Source organism: Neocloeon triangulifer, unplaced genomic scaffold (assembly GCF_031216515.1).
Source record: "Neocloeon triangulifer isolate White Clay Creek 2 clone unplaced genomic scaffold, ASM3121651v1 ptg000004l, whole genome shotgun sequence".
NCBI lineage: Eukaryota > Metazoa > Arthropoda > Insecta > Ephemeroptera > Baetidae > Neocloeon > Neocloeon triangulifer.
Window position 1 is genome coordinate 2243852 of NW_026775547.1, and position 16147 is coordinate 2259998.

The 16147-nt window shown below is 39.9% G+C and overlaps 3 protein-coding genes across 5 annotated transcripts in view; 2 read left to right on the forward strand and 1 right to left on the reverse strand.

The window, feature by feature from the left end:
• The window catches only part of LOC132193580 (MAP kinase-interacting serine/threonine-protein kinase 1-like), a 41689-nt gene extending 31473 nt beyond the window's left edge, over positions 1 to 10216 (forward strand). Inside the window, exons 1-6 of one of the 2 annotated variants that reach the window (XM_059614339.1) lie at positions 3787 to 4020; positions 6418 to 6626; positions 6689 to 7102; positions 7168 to 7362; positions 7426 to 7640; positions 7882 to 10216. In XM_059614339.1, coding sequence (XP_059470322.1) covers positions 3981 to 4020; positions 6418 to 6626; positions 6689 to 7102; positions 7168 to 7362; positions 7426 to 7640; positions 7882 to 8143 — 1335 coding nt within the window. In that variant the 5' untranslated portion in view covers positions 3787 to 3980 and the 3' untranslated portion in view covers positions 8144 to 10216. Of the gene's footprint in view, positions 1 to 3786; positions 4021 to 6417; positions 6627 to 6688; positions 7103 to 7167; positions 7363 to 7425; positions 7641 to 7881 lie in introns of those variants that run through there. The other variant, XM_059614338.1, reaches the window with a different exon arrangement.
• LOC132193582 (prefoldin subunit 3) lies at positions 8993 to 11945 on the reverse strand. Its single transcript, XM_059614340.1, has 5 exons — positions 11784 to 11945; positions 11299 to 11423; positions 11067 to 11238; positions 10897 to 11009; positions 8993 to 10528 (listed from the first exon to the last, which is right to left on the reverse strand). Exons 1-5 carry the CDS (start codon positions 11928 to 11930, stop codon positions 10441 to 10443), a joined length of 645 nt encoding a protein of 214 aa, XP_059470323.1. The 5' UTR covers positions 11931 to 11945; the 3' UTR covers positions 8993 to 10440.
• On the forward strand, positions 11910 to 15914 carry LOC132193579 (arginine/serine-rich protein PNISR-like). Of its 2 annotated transcripts, none has more exons than XM_059614336.1 (12): positions 11910 to 12104; positions 12205 to 12337; positions 12494 to 12685; positions 12810 to 12944; positions 13006 to 13191; positions 13251 to 13447; positions 13598 to 13786; positions 13837 to 13939; positions 14156 to 14218; positions 14523 to 14656; positions 14949 to 15153; positions 15268 to 15914. In XM_059614336.1, the coding sequence occupies exons 2-12, from the start codon at positions 12217 to 12219 to the stop codon at positions 15735 to 15737; spliced, it is 1995 nt and encodes a 664-aa protein (XP_059470319.1). In that variant the 5' UTR covers positions 11910 to 12104; positions 12205 to 12216; the 3' UTR covers positions 15738 to 15914. The 2 variants fall into 2 exon arrangements, with proteins under 2 accessions (XP_059470319.1, XP_059470320.1); XM_059614337.1 differs by having other exon boundaries at positions 12810 to 12917.
• The last annotated feature ends 233 nt before the right edge of the window (positions 15915 to 16147 follow it).

The following is a 16147-nucleotide window of genomic DNA, read 5'->3' on the forward strand; positions in this document are numbered from 1 at the left end:
TCTTGATGCGAGCCAAGCGCCGGCTCTACACTATGCTCGCGCTTATTGCGCCGCAAACCGTGTGCCGTGTGTTTTGCAGGGGCGCTCCAAGGTTACTCTCGGCGTGAGAGAGATTATATTGTTACTTCACATCAGATATGTATTCATGCTAAGCAGGTCCATTAAGGAAGGTTCTCTGCTCTCTGCTCTCTTCTCGCCTTTTTCTCTCTTTCTTTCTTTCTTTGAAAAATTCGCGGCTGATGTAACAAACCGGCCGGCCTGCGTGAGGAATCTGCGGCGTAGTTTGGTCGCCGCGCCCGTCTGCAGCATCACCGCCCGCGATCAATTTATACTTATTACGTCACAATTAGAGTCACGTGACCTGCGCTTCTCTCTACACTCGCTGCAGTGTTATCAAAACGGTGCATTGTTTTGGTCCGTTTGTGGTTCATGTGACCCTTCCCTCTTATACAGGGTGTATTTTATATACTTTGCTCTTATAAACCTCACCCGATTACTTATTGATACACAAAACGGCGATTTGGGATAGACATGTGATATCAGCCACGGCAACAACACTTATCTGTTTTGGTGCTCTTTGCTCTCTATTTTTAAACCTTGAAAAAAGAGAAGGAAAAAATTGAAAACATATATCGGAAATACCATCACAACTGATTAAGTTTTTATCTTATTACTTTACTATAATTATCAAATAGTTTTAGTTTTGCACAACTGTTGCTAAATTTGCTAGGAATAAAACCAGGTAAAAGTAAATTATAATAATATTTTAAACTATTTTTTTAACCTTTTTTTCAACTCATGGAATTTACATGTATAGCGTTCTTTTATAAAGATCAAATTTAATTTTGGGAATATGTTTTTAATATTTCTCAATTACTCATGATTTAAAAAATTTATTCATCACATTTTTTTTATTCATTATTTACTATTATCTGTTTTATTTTTTTCACAGACACTGACAGACACCTTAACACATTGTTTATATACAGTCCAGTTGAAAATCTCACAAGAGGATGTTAAAAACATTCTCACAGACCGCCCAAAAATGTTCCTCTTCGTTAACCATGCCTCACACAACATAATTATACCCTTTTTTTGTGTTTGCACTTTTTGCAGTTGCAAAACACTCTATATATTTGAAGCAGGTCCGTTTCATGTGTGCAGAAATATTTCATAACCTTCTCCTAATTAAATAATAACATTCTACTCTCGAGAGACGGCGCGGGGCTTGCAGCAAAGTCCATAGGCCGAGTGGTAAATATTTACCTTGCTGAAAAGAGACCAACACACATTATATGCACTCAGGCGATCTTGGCACGGTTTTCGTTCGGCTCGCAGCCTAATTGTCACAAATATATCTATGTGGATCTTTATTTGCCTCCCGAAAAACTGAGCGTGCGTGCGAATGGAAACGTGCACAGCTGAATGTATAATTGTTTACGAGTCTATTTGTCATATGTACTTGTAAGTTTGTCCTATTTGCAGTCAGATTTCCGATTAAAGAGTAGTGCTCCGATCAACAAACATGACGCACGTTACTACACCGATTACAACTGATAATATTTGTCAGTCTGGGATTTCAATTTAGTTTTGAAATTTTAGAATATGCATGATAGCTTTTTTACTATTAATTGTACGAAAAAAATAAATATTAAAATAAATAAATCCAACAGAGCTAGAAAAAGAAATGACCTGAAAAAGAAATGAAGTGTCAAAATTTCCAACGGAACGAATAATATTTGTCCTCATGTTTGTACGTAATTCTTAAATTAATTTACAAAGATTTGATAAGTCCAAATTTCTAGACAAAAATAAAAATTTAAAAATAAAATGATTCTTTTAGTTCTTCTCACTTGCAGCTGCTTTATGTAGAGGTTGGTAGATGTTCATAATGCTCGAAATCAACGCTTGCATGTTTCGAGAAAGGTCCACCCTATCCATATAATATTATGCTGCTCCACCCTTTGATAACGCCACTTGTGTATATTCACGGCTCTGCGCCGTGTGTACACATTTTTATTCGGCGTCGCATTTTTTCGGTGCAGGTGCTGTTTGGCAGGCGCAATCTGCTTCCCTTCGACTTGTTTCCTTTCCAGAGAACTCTATGCAAGCTCTCGCCTATTCTCCCTACTTTTCGTTACGGTAGGAAGAAGGAACCATGGCTGCGTTGCAAGCAAGCGTGCCTACCTCAATTTTTACTGCGCAGCACTTTTTTGAGCATACGATTGCCGAGGGGTCGCGCGCCGTGAAATGAAATGCGTCGTTGCTCTTCTCGCGGCTTTCAATAATACTCTGCGAGTGGAAATAGAAAGAAAGAAAGAAATTCTTTGTGTGGATTCCGCGAATCGTATCACACTTTTTTCAATCCTATAAGACGATTTTTGTATGAAGACGAAGGTACGAGAACGCTGCTCTTCAATTAGAAATAATTGGGCTCTTGAAAATGAGAATTTTTATAACGCAATTAGAGTTTTTGTTGTTCTTATTCCAGATGCAGACACATTATTTGGGTTCTTAAAGAAAATTAAAACAAAAACTTGAAGTAGTATTAAAATAAATCGGCTCAATTTTTACAACTGAGTTTAGAGACGAATATTATATTTCCGAATAAGAACCAAAACAACAAGCTAATCGGCTTACAACTTGGTAATTTATACTTTCAAGAGAGAATATTATAATTAATTATTCAATAATTGGGCAAGTTAACAACAATCCTAATAGTTATTCTGAAATTCAGTGTGAAAAAGTAAAATAATAAAAATAAAATTGAATTAAAAAAATGACTTTTTCTTTGCAGATTTGTTGCGTCTTTAACTCTCCTCCAAAGTGTTTGGTTATTTTTATGTATTTTACAGTAAAATTAATTATTCTGGAGGACTCGAGCAAAAGCAGGAAACCTATGAGACAGATTTTAAATTTCTAGACATTTCGAGATGTTTCTGAATTATGTTTAATTTTCAAATCATCAGACGCCCTGACGCTATCATGTGATAACGATCAACTCGGCACGCACCAGAAACGATCGACGACCATTGCATCATTTTCCCCGTATTAATTACCACTGCAAGTGTTAATGGAGCCGGTTGAGTCACTGACCAGTGGGAATCGTAACATTATAAAACCGCGGCAAATTACAAATTTCCAATTCGAAGCTCGTAAATTCTCTCTCTTCATGCCCCACGGATCAATTTCATTAATGCAAGCTAAGAATCCCTGGAGAATTTCAGCGAATTTAAATTCGAACAAAGACGAAAACTCATAAAACTGGTTATACGATTATATTACATCCTCCCCCGTCCGACTGCATTAAACTACCCTCGCAAAATCGATTGGGGGGACGCTCGCTTCCCTTTTCCGCATTTGCACGCAGAGCCATCCGAGCGCGAAAACCGGCTCTGGCTGGAAAGGGAGTCGCTGCAAATTCGCAAAAGTTTGCGAATAAGTGATGGGGCGAACCCCTCCGCACGCCCCGGATGGAAACTGCGCACAAAATTTGCAGAGAGGCGCCCTTTAAGGTTCGGCTTGAAAAAAATCTGACGAAATCAGCTTGATTCTTTTCGCACTCGGAAAGACGAGCAGATTATCATGTTTCGTCGGCGTTGATATATCAAAAGCAATAATAATAATAACAGAAAAAAAATATATAATGCTCCGCGGGAGTCGCGGAGGAGGGAGGGGGGAGCCGCGAGTGTTGTTGCTGGTGACGTGCAGGCGGCTGTCGTTTGTTGCTGCTGGCGCTGGGGTCGGATCGAGGGGAATCGAGTTGATAAAAGTGCGCTGGCGGACGTGCCAGCTAGCAGTTGGACTACAGGAGTGAGACGAGACGGTACTCGGGTGGTCATCCCTGAGACCCTTTGCGGTGAATGACAAGGAGTAGCGTCCGGGACCTGTCCCCGAGGGAGTCGAGTTAATAACTGGGACGCGGAAGATTCGCATTTGTGACTTCGAACGCCATCAAGTAACACCCCCCGACAGTCACAATGGTCGAGAAAATCTTGGAGGAAGTTAAGAATGCTGAGTGTGAGTAGAAACCGAGAAATTTCTATGTAATATCAACTTTGGAAAATGAGACATCAAGTTCGGAAATCTTGACTGTTTGAATTTTTTATGGGCTTTGATGATAAAAGAAAGATTTCTTTCTACGCTAATTATCTTTAAAAAAATTTCAGGGAAATTTCAGACTTGAGTTCTATAAGATTGAAATTAAAATTTGTTCTAACAAATTTTAATTCAAAGAAAAATAAAACCAATTTATTTCACATTTGAATATGCAAAAATCGGCTCCTAAATAGCTTCAAAAATTGTTCTTCTACTTACATTTTTGAAAATCATTTATCAAAACCAAAAAATACAAAGCCAATTTATTAATATTTTATTTCAATTTCTTAAACAGCGAAAATTTTAAATTTACTGCTCGGTTCCTTTTTAAAGATTTTAACCCTTTTTTCCCACCATTGGGTAAAACGAGTAGAACCTGAATCTATACTGAAGTCTTGTTACAACTACTTCCATAAATGTGCAATCGTCACATCACTTTACACTTACGTAGAAGGCGTCGTAGTTTGTAAAGTGATTTCATTTCAATTGACGCCGCCGATGCGAATAAAAAGCTGACGAAACAAACCAACGCAACTACCGAGTAGCAATCTTTACTGCTCATCCTTGAGCGCGACCGGGAAGGCTTTTTTCTCTTAATTGTGACTCATTCCAATGAAAACAGAGATAAATAATGAATTCGGACGTCTTCCTGGTCCGGCGGCTACACAAAATTCGCCATATCGCGAGAGAGTTTGTCGAGACTGCCTTCGGATCAAGGTGGCAACAACCTCTGCTCTGCGCTTTCGAGAGAGAGAATCGTTCGAGCCCGCAGCCTCCTTTTGACGCACTCTCGGCGGCGCTACACACATATAGTTCATTGATCTTTCTCCCGCTCATATATACACACAAGACGAGGTGATTTCAAAACAAAACTTTTCAAATGTTATGCAAAGGAGTGCGTGCGAAAAGAAAAAGTACGTCTCGTGCTAATAACGCAGGCCGGGCATGCACCGCGCCATACAAGTTGCAGCAAAGGTGCACTGACCGTTTGATGACCCGCCGCGCTAATGCAATGGAAAAGTTTTGTAACAATTAAGGTATTGCTCACCTGGACTAGATAAATTATAGTCAGGTCGGCGTTGCCGGCCTAAAAACGCTCGGAATGGATAGAAAAAATTTATTTCAATCGTTTGACGTCATAAATGTTTGGAAAGATAACCGGTAAAACCAGTATTGCCAAATTTATCTTTTTTGGTAGCTGAGTTTTTTTTTCAACCAGAGACAAACTTTCAAGTTATTCAAATCAGATTACGAGTCCTGAAAAAAAAGGAACTGCACCGTACGCGGTGAGAGATTTTCACATTATCTAGCGCAAGAAAAGTTGCAGTCCTCATTCAGACAAAAGAGACGCCCAGCAGCCACCCACTTCTCTGCATTACCATGCCAAGACTGGCTCTCATTAAATTGAAAAAAAAATTATTCATAAACGTGGCAATTCATGAATATAAAATACCATAGGCTTATTTTTAGTTATATCCTTGAAAATTAAAATATTTTGACAATTTCAACCTTGGCATTGGTTCAAAATCTATTTTATTTTCAAACTTGCGAACAAGCTTTTAATTAATTAATTAATTAATTGGGCTTTGGATTAAATTATTTTATACACTTTTAACTGTGCGTTCGGTGTAAATTGAACGGTGACCAATTGTTTCGACTGCCAACCAACACAGTCAGTTCAACAGGCCGCGGTGCAGTTATAATAAACCGCTGTTGAAACTAGTAGCCGCGCTCTCTCGAAGCTTCTGATACAAAGGCCAGCCGCGGGCCTGCAACCCGCTCAAAATCCGACCAATTTATTCACGATTGTACCTCGCTTGTGCCGAATCCGAGCGTACTTGCACCAAATAATATAAAATGAGTGAATATGCAACACTCGGTGCAGCAGAGTCGCACACACACCGCTCGCAATCTGGGGCGCTCGCAAGGTTTCACATCACGCCACGTCTTCGACCGGTGTCTGAACCTCTCGCGAGCAAGCGATCGACTTTCTTCCTCGCCTCGCATGCACAGTGAATTAAAAGTGCTGCCGATTTGTTTCATTATAAAATGAATGCATGAAACGAGCACGTGTTCTGGTTTGGTGCCAATTCCGAATTTCAAAGTCGCGAGAATAAAATAATGCAAAGGTCGAGGTTCACAATTGGACCGAAATATACGAAATATATGCGTTTATTATTTCCAATGATTTTTTTTTTCCTCCGAGGCGCGAAATTCTTGCCCTAATTAGAAAATAGTCTCTCGAACTCGGAGACCAGCCAAGAATCGAATTCTATGCGTTTGAAACTTTTGCTCAAAGTCCGCTTTTATATGTTGCAGGTGAGGTTGTGTTTATGCAAGACATCGCGGCTCGCAAGGAGCAGGCTAAGGCTACCAGGCGCAAGAAGAAGAGGACATGCTCATCCAGCCTCATGGCCTCGACTTTCCCAGAAATGTACCGTCTGACGGGAGAGATTCTGGGTACTGGTGCTTATGCTTCGGTGCAGACGTGTGTGAATGTTTGGACGGATATGGAGTATGCAGTGAAGGTAATTTCAAAAATCAATTCTGATAAATTGCAAAAATTAAAAAACAAATTAATTGTCAACAGATCATCGAGAAAGTGCCTGGCCACAGTCGCCAGAGGGTATTCAAAGAGGTCGAGACGTTCCACCACTGTCACGGCCACCCCAACATCATCCAACTGATCGAGTTCTTCGAGGAGGAGGAGCGATTCTACCTGGTTTTCGAGAAGGTGAACGGCGGCCCGCTATTGAACCGCATCCAGGAGTACGTCCACTTCACGGAGAAGGAGGCGAGCCAGATCATCAAGGACCTCGCCTCGGCCCTCAATTTCCTTCACAAGAAGGGCATCGCTCACCGCGACCTCAAGCCGGAGAACATCCTGTGCGTCTCCAGCGACGAGCTGTGCCCTGTGAAGATCTGCGACTTTGACCTCGGGTCAGGCATCAAATTCAACGCTGATCTTTCATCTCCAGTCCTCACTCCTCAACTGCTCACTCCTGTAAGTATTCTAAACAAAATTTAATTTAAAAAAAATTCTAAATTTTGTATTCTACTTTTCCTCAGGTGGGAAGTGCAGAGTTCATGGCCCCGGAGGTGGTCGAAGCTTTTGTGGGCGACTCTTGCTCTTATGACAAGCGCTGTGACTTATGGTCTCTCGGAGTTATTGCTTACATCTTGTTGTGCGGCTATCCACCCTTCTACGGACACTGCGGAACTGATTGCAGTTGGGAGCAGGGTGGAACCTGTGAAAGCTGTCAGGTAGAATTTCAAAATAAATTTTTAATCTCTTGGACTTGGTCCTAATGGCTTCTTCTTTTGCAGGAATTGCTTTTCGAAAGTATTCAAGAGGGAAGGTACGACTTCCCTGAGAGAGAATGGGGCTCCATCTCGGATGAAGCCAAAGACTTGATTCGCGGGTTGCTGGTGAAGGAGGCTAGCCGGCGGCTGTCAGCCGAATCTGTTCTGCATCACCCATGGGTGGCCAATGGACCCAGGGAGGATGCAGCTCCCCTTACCACCCCTCAGATCATTCGCAGGTAAGAATAAAAAAAATACAAGTTATTTAAAAATTCCTTTTTTGGATATTTAATTTACAATTCCCTTTTTGCTGAGATCATTACTTTTTCTTATTGCTTTAATTTAATTTTTTATTTTAAATAAATTTTATTAACTTGGTGAAGTAGAGAAAAATTTTGTTGAAAATATTTTGGTAAAATTGTGTTAAAATTAATTATTATGAATTTAATTAATAAATTTAATATCTACTTTTTTGTGCAGAAACAACAGTGCCAAGGAGTTGTCTGCATTTGCTGAGAGTGCCATGGAAGTGAACCGGGTGGTTCTGCAACACTTCAGCCTCAACATGGACATGAGTCACCTGAGCTGCGCGACCCAGGCGCGTCAGCAGGCGACCCACAACAGTGAGATCTTCGGACTAGCCGACCCCAGTAAGTCCGGACTGGCGCAGCGCCGCATCCTGAGGGCCCAGAGCCTCAGCAAGGAGAACGCTGGCTTCGTCGCGCCCGCCCCCATCGGCTAGGTCCAAATTTTTGCTTTAACACCGCCTTTCTCTCAGTTAAAAGAGTCAACCTTTGACGCGTCGCATTTCTTTCTCTTAGATAAGGTTGGATTAATATGAATTGAAATAATTTTCTATTGTTTTATAAAAGCTGGATGATTATTTTTGTGCTCTGAGCTGCTTTTCACGCCCAAGCTAAAACGCAGTTTTCCCCCTTTTTTTGTTTGTCATTTAGTTGATTTATTAATGCAGCACCGAAAACAGTGCTGCTCCACCTTCTCTAAACTAGTTAAAACAAAAATAAGATTGTTGGCATCGGAGTTGGAGAGAAATCTGAAACTGCATGCCGTTTACAAATAACGATCGATCCTAATCGTAACATAGAGCTCTGCTGAAAAAAATGTACTCTCCAAACTTTTCTCTCCAGCTTGTCGAGTAATTCGTAGCATTTAGCAGATGAAACAAAGAAAAAAACACAAAACAACATAATTATCTATGTACTCGAACTAATTTTTCAGTGACAAGTAGATAATCGATTGATTGAGTACGTGAGAAATCGTCGACTCTGTGTCTTGGAACGAAAATTCGAGTTATTAGTCTCCCCCTCAACTTAACACAGCAATAGTTGCTGGTAACGCAGCAACGTGTTATTTTTACGAATTGAATCACACACACACACGATAAATATAAATGTCCGTCTTTAAGAAGCGAAAAGTGCTCTACCTCAATTGGATGATTTTTTGCTAAACTCTGCATGTTCTCAGCTCACTCGAGACAAACTTTTCGACTAAAAAAACGTACACCAAAAAATTGCTGAGTTTCGAGTGGCGGGAACGCAAATCAAGTAATATATTTGTGGTCCGGTTTGAGAAACTGGTCTTATCGTACACAATTTAAAAAAAAAACATACGTCGAGTCATTTATTTTTAATGAAATGTGCGCTTTTCTCGTCACATCACTGCTGCTGCATCTCTGTGTAACGAATAGTACGCGCCTGCTTGTAACAATAGCCACTTCTAGACTGTGAGAGCTGAACTTTTCACCTTCCATTGGATTTGTTCATGTGACCGATCTGTAGTAATCCATTTATTGTGACAGTGGTGATGCAAGAGAGATGCTTTTTTACTTGTCATAAATATAAAAATACATCAAAAGAGAGAGAAAGAGAGATGGAAATACTTCTAAAAATTACAAAATCATGTTGCGTGAACCCTTCCAGAAAAAGAGACTTTTGATTTGAGCGCTGGCTTTCAAAAATCCAGCTCAAGTACAATACACAAACACAGACACACACACAGTTGTTGTTGTAAGAAGTAAAGATGCTTAACTGCACGAGAGACGAATTGGCTCTAATTTAAAATAGCTATTTTGGATGTTGACTGCAGAAATGTTCCTTCAGAAGCGTGAGAGTGCAAGGGAGGAAGGGTTAGCTCAACATAATGTACCTTATTACAAAAATTGAAATCTCCTGTTATTACTGCTTGAGTATGTACACCAACTCTGATTAACACGGGATTTGATTCTTTTTGTATGAATGAGCTAAGCTGTGATAGTTATTAAAATATAAAATCAATTGAACGGTTTAAAAACAACATCAAAAGATCACATGCAAACTACACACATTTTTATATTTTCCGTCGTGGCCATATTATGTAGATTTTGAGCAGAAAGGGAAATAATAATAATAATGTACCAAAAAAAGCATAAAAAAATCATTATGTATATCAGACGATGATATTTGTGGTGAGCATTCATATGAGGAACACACACACACTACATACTTTTAAGCGTGTAAATCAACTCACACATAATTTGTCTCTGTATGTATACTCTCCTGTTTTGGCTACTACTGTAATGATTCTGTTAAGATTCATAGAGAGTAATTTTTTATTGTTAAATGCCAGACCTCCGATTAAGTTTAAGGAGTTAGGAACCATGCGGAAGATAATGGAGAAAAAAATATCATCTCTTAGATTACAAAGGAGAGAATTTGATAATGAATGACTGACTTAAAAATAATTATGTACATTCTTGTGATGGAGGAGTTATATAAATGTAAAATTCGAATAAAAAGAAAAGAATTTTTCTAGCCAACCTGCTGATTTTTACTCAACCAAAAAAAGAAACTCAAATATCTTGTAATTTATTGGGGTAAGTTGGTTTAATTTTGACAGATTTTGTGATGCGTTATTGCGTTGTTATAAATAATACTTCTTGCGGAATTGTTTTAGTTTTTAGAAAATGAATTAGTGAACAAAATCGTTGCTGCACGTTCCTCTTGGTTATATACAGACGAGAGGAGAAAAAACACGAGTTTGCTATGAAGCTTGTTTTCCAGCCTGCCTCTTCTTGACGTCCCAGTTGAAGACTCGGGCCATGTTCACCTCGGTCGTAGTTAATTGATCTCTGGATAAATGAATAAGAATAGTGATAAGCTTTAGGGATTATTAACCATTTAGAAAATAAAATTGATTGAAACCAAATAAAAAATTAAAATTTCATTTCAACTGGGTTTTCGGCACATATTAAGTTGGAATTTTTTATCCAATATTTTCATTCATTAATTCAAAACTACTTTCTTTCAAGTGGAAATTATTTAAGTTTCAGAACCAAACATAAAGGTTCAAGAAAAATTTAAAATACAAATTGAAAAATCAAAGTCAACTGGAAGATAAAGCCAATTTTCAATTTAAATTTTTATAAAAGAGCAATGATTTCAATTGGCTCAATTTGTTAATTTTTAAGTACCACTTTTTTCAAAGAAAGAATAATACCTCAAAAAATTCAGATCATGCTCAATGTAGCCGAGATTTCTCTTAGCTGCCTCAGTATTTTTGGTGAGGAGTTCTGAAGCTCCGTCCAGCGTGTACTCTAACATCACATTCGCCTAAAATAAATTAAAATTTTTACAACTTATCTAAGATGAAAGGACAAGTCAACTTACACCAAGCCACAGGCAAACTTTGTCAGTGGGAGGAATCGCTGCCTTCATGTAGACCTGCTCAGATAGGCAAAACTTGGTGGACAAATCCTTCTGGTCTCCGGCGTCTCTTTGCTTCTTGAGTAATTTGATCATGCTCAACGACTGCTCCAAGTCTGGTATTTGAATCTTCAGCCTAAAATTGAAATAAAATATTTGTTCATCATAAAACTGACATATTTAGATATTATTTTACCTTCTCTTTTTGGCTAGAAGATTGGTTTCCATGAACCTATATTTGGAGTGTTGTTCGTCCAGCCTCTTGAGAACCTGCTGGACGTTGCTGTTGTCTTCCTTTGCCATAAAAGAGTCAACATCGTCCTAGACAAATCATTGATGAGTGAAATGATTAAAGGTTTTGGTTAAAAAGGGCGTTGACCGGCAACTGACAGTTTAATGTGGGTATTATTAAAAAGTAACGAGTAAAATCAAGATTATTTGAAGGTATTTGTGTCCTAAATATAAAAAATAATGAAATTTGGAATTTATTTATAAAAATACACTCATTCACTGACAAATTATTGATTAGAAGTGGAACAGGAAAGGCCACTTGAGAGATGCTGATGACATGTGGTCATTTTTAACTCGCAGTTTGATCTAATTTGAAGCAATACCCGGCCATGATTTAGGGTTTAATTTGTAGATTTGATATTCAGGGTTGAGTCTGCAAAATTAAATTACCACAAATTGGGCTTCTGGAATGCCGGCGTACGATTTCCTGGTGTCTGACAGTTCCTGCACCTCCGTCGAGTCCATGTTTTGCTGATTAGTTCGCGAATCGCCGTCGGATGGCGTGAGGCGCCACTTCGGCCTTATCGAAGCCATCATCGTCCTGCCGAGTGCAACCCTTGCTGATTTCGATTGACGCACTTTCCTAGATCAATCTTTTGCATTTCCAACGCCCTCGGCACCGGCAAATTCAACTGGCCGACACGTGCGAATTATTTTGTCTAACAAACACAATCCGTCGGGCGAAATCTCGCTCTGGGGATGAGTTGAGAGGTGAGCAAAAAATAATCAATCGTCGAGACAGATCTACGCGGAGGGAGGCGCGGTGCTCTTTTTATTTCTTTGATTTAAAATTCTCTTTGATCTTGTGCAGATCCTGGAAAAAATGTGGCCCCACAAAGCAGGAGACCCTGGATTCAGGGCCATGGGCAACGCCCCTATGCCCAATATGCCCCAGCCATGGGCCCTCAACCCAGCAGCTTATCAAAACATGACCAACGAGCAAGGTGATAAAAAAAAATCACAGCTTTTTTTAAATTTTGGATTTTTTTTTTTAAATTTTGCGTGTTCAAAATTATCCTCTATGAAAATTATTTATCATATTTTTTTATTATTGAGAATTTTTTTAATTTTAATTGTATTAAAAGTCTTAATTTTTTCAGTCGATTGGGCTCGTTTGGCACAGCAGTGGATAATGATGAAGGACTCGATGCCCATGGCACCTCCTCCCCCTCAGCTTTCAATACCACAACCTGCACCTCCAGGCTCGACAGTGCTGGAGGAAGAGGGCGGAGAGGCGCCCATGGACATCAGCAAGGAGGAGAACAATGATGTGGAAATCTCACATCCAGGAGGTTTGGCCTTTTTAATATTTATTTTCCCTTTATTTATATTTTTTCTCGTTATGTACTTAAAATCCTCACACCTTTCCATCATTAGTAAATTTGAATGAATTAAAGGTCGAATATTTAATTCTAGGAGAAAACCAGTCTTGGAATGGTAACAACTGGCAGCAGTGGAATCGACCGGGATACTGGTCGAAGCACGAGGGGCGCTTTCCGCACCCCGGTCATGACTTCAACAGAGGTGATTACTATAATTATGGCGTAGCAGGTACAATTAGACTGTACTTACAACCAAATTTGAGTGGAATTTACATTCGAATCAAATCTAGGGTTCAGTGGACCACCGACACATGGGTTTGACGGGATGCCGAATGCACCCGGGGCGCACCACATGGCCCCGTTTGTGCGGCCAAGACACCACTGGGAAGGGAAGAACATGAAGATTGACCGGAGGTTCCAAAATGCGGCACACAATATTCCTCCCATCGTTGAGGAGGAACCGTCGCCTGTGATTGGCAAGAATTGATTGTTTTCATAAAATGGTAACAGAGTTTTAAAATGAATATGATTGCAGATGCTGCAAAACGCCGCACTTTGCCATCATGGATAAGGGAGGGTTTGGAGAAGATGGAACGGGAGAAGCAGAAAAGAGAGGAGAGAGACAGGGCTGATCAGGAAAGGGAGGAAGCCAAACGCAAAAGGCTGATGGAAGAGCAAGCGGTGTTGGAACTGGAAGCCCAGAAGACTGGCATTCCTTTGAAGAGCAAATTTGTAAGTTGCATAATAATTTAATTTATAAATTTGTTAAGCTCCAGTTAATATTTAATTAATTTAATTTATTTAAATTGGAGATATTTGTATTACTATAATTTAAAAAATTGCAGAATTTTGATATCTTTTTTAATTTTCAAAATATTTCAGGAGTCAGACTCTGATGAAGAGAGCAACAATGAACATGAAGAGCAAGAAGACGAGGTTGAAGAAAAAAAGCTAGTCGTGGTTGCGGAGCCAGCAGTGCGACCAAGGCGGCGCTTCCACGACGGACCCCTTGTGGAGGCTGAGAAAAAGCCCCTTTGGGGCGAGAAGCCTCTGATCAGCCGCGAGGAACTGGTAGGAAAACATAATTTTATTTCAGTCTGAAATTATAACAACACTGGCAGATGCTGAGAGTGAGACGGACAATGACCGAAGTGCTTCTAGACGTAACTAACTGTGAAATTGAGTCAGTGGTAGAAGAGACTTTGCGAAAAGCCCTGAGCAAAGGTAGAACTGAATCAGAAACATTGTCCAGGAATAATCTCGAAAAGCTTGGAAAGTCTTTTCCTGGAGTTATAATTTTTCATTTTTTGAAAAAAAAAGTTCCTAATAAATTGTCCCCGTTATAACGAGACCCAATTTTGCTGAACGTCCCCCATTCTAAATCAAATGCCAAGTTGCAGCTTTCGTTGTCCCCATTCTTAACAGTTTGTATGTAAAAAGCTTCAGCAAAACATCAGCCAGCAAAGAACAACGTGGCTTTAGCCTCAAGCAAAGCTAGCCTGGGTGAGTAACTTTTGTTCAGTTAAGTTGCGAGACGTCCGTACAAAGGAAATTCTCAATTTAGACGCCATGTTAGATTAGTGCTAACTAAAAAGAAAAGAAAAAACAATCCTTTACACCTTCCATCTTATTGTGTTGTCTAATGTATAACCAGAACACGTAGAGAGTGAATGCTGTCTTTTGTCAATCTTTGCAACTTTTCTTACTTAATTTTTGTTTGCCCGTTAGAGTGAATGGCAGGAGTAGTTTTAGTTTTTGGACAAGACGTTTTTTCTATGCAAGGCCTGTTTGGCTCTTTCTCTCTCAGGTCTGGCAATGTACGGCTCCGGCTCTGATGGCTCCAGCTCCGAGTCTGACGACGACGACCGCCAAAGGGCTTTGAAGGGCAGGACGGCCAACCGAGGTCAAGGCTCAGACAGCGACTCTGATGACAATCTGAAGGTATGAGAAAATGCACCATTTATAATGAATATTTCTTCAACGTAAATTTATTTGTAATAATTTGGCTTATTTTATTATAGTTTATAATCATTTTAAAAAGTTGTTGGAATAATTAAATTATTCAATGCAATGTCGATAATTTGATACAAAAAGGAATAAATTTAAGTTAGCCAAAAAAAATTATGTGAAGTTATTCATTCTCATTTGGTCGCTTGAGTTTTTTCTTAAAATAGTTTAATTTCATCTTTAACCTTTTAACTTATTTAAAACAAAATGATTTAAATTTTTTTAGGAGACGATTCGCAAGCGGCAGCAGGATTTTGTTGTGAAGGAGCGGGAGATTGAAGCTGCGGTTGCCGAGGTGGAAGAGAGGGAGCAGAGGGCTGCGTTGAATAATGTGAAAACAGGTGCAGAGTCGAATGAGAGTGCAAAAGACTCCACTGACAATGGCCAGTCAGCGAGACAGGTAGAGAGCATTAAGGAGCAGTCACTCGCTGGTAAGTGTCGATTTTACTTTTGATCGTCGGTCTCGCCGTCGAGGAGAAAGACTTTCGTCTCCGGTGCCAATTTTCCCCTGCGAATTCGTATTATTGCGAATTTCTCTGTTTCAGACGGGGCCAACGGGAAAACCAGTGCCAAGGCAGAGAAGACTGAACGCAAAAAGAGGTCTCGATCAAGATCAAGCTCCTCTTCGTCATCCAGTAGCAGCAGCAGCTCAAGGGGTTCGCGCCACCGCAAGAGGCGAAAGGAAAAACGCACTCGAAATCGAAGCCGGGAGAGGAAAAAAGATCGGAAAAGACGGAGGAGTTCCTCCGGCAGCCGTAGGTCCAAATCGCCGCGGCGGAGGAGCAAGTCTCCAAAACGGAGGAACTCCTCCAGGGAGAGGAAACGGAGGGGAAGTAGGGACAGGAGTAGGTCTGGCACCAGAAGGAGGCGCTCCCGCTCCTCCGAAAGCTACTACAAGACGTCCCGACGCCGGAGTCGATCCAGGTCGGAATCGTCTCGGCGGCGTCGGAGGCGCAGGAGCACCTCCAGTAGCTCTAGTTCCCCGGACAGGCGGAATAGAAAGAGCAGGAGGTAGAGACTCCTAGACTCGTGCAGATGCTCACTTTCTTGTTTACTTCTTATTACCATAAATTTTGCCTTGAAGAGTTTAACTTTAAAGAGCAGATTTAGTTTTCATCATAAACGATAAACACCAATTTTTGTGCTGTTTGGTTGTAAATAAAATAATACACAGTCATGTTTTTTTTATGTATGAGCAAGCACATTTTTATTTTTATCTCTCACCGGCTTCTTCGCAAAGCGTCCCTTACAAAGTCTTTGTGCAAATCATTGCATCTCCTTATATAAAAAGCATTCTTTTGCAGGCTTAATAAACTACTACATACACGGATGTAAAAAAGTTGACTTTTCATTCTCAAAAAACAATTCATAAAAACTTGTATTATTCAAATTTTAAAATATAAATAATTTCAAATCGATGTGATA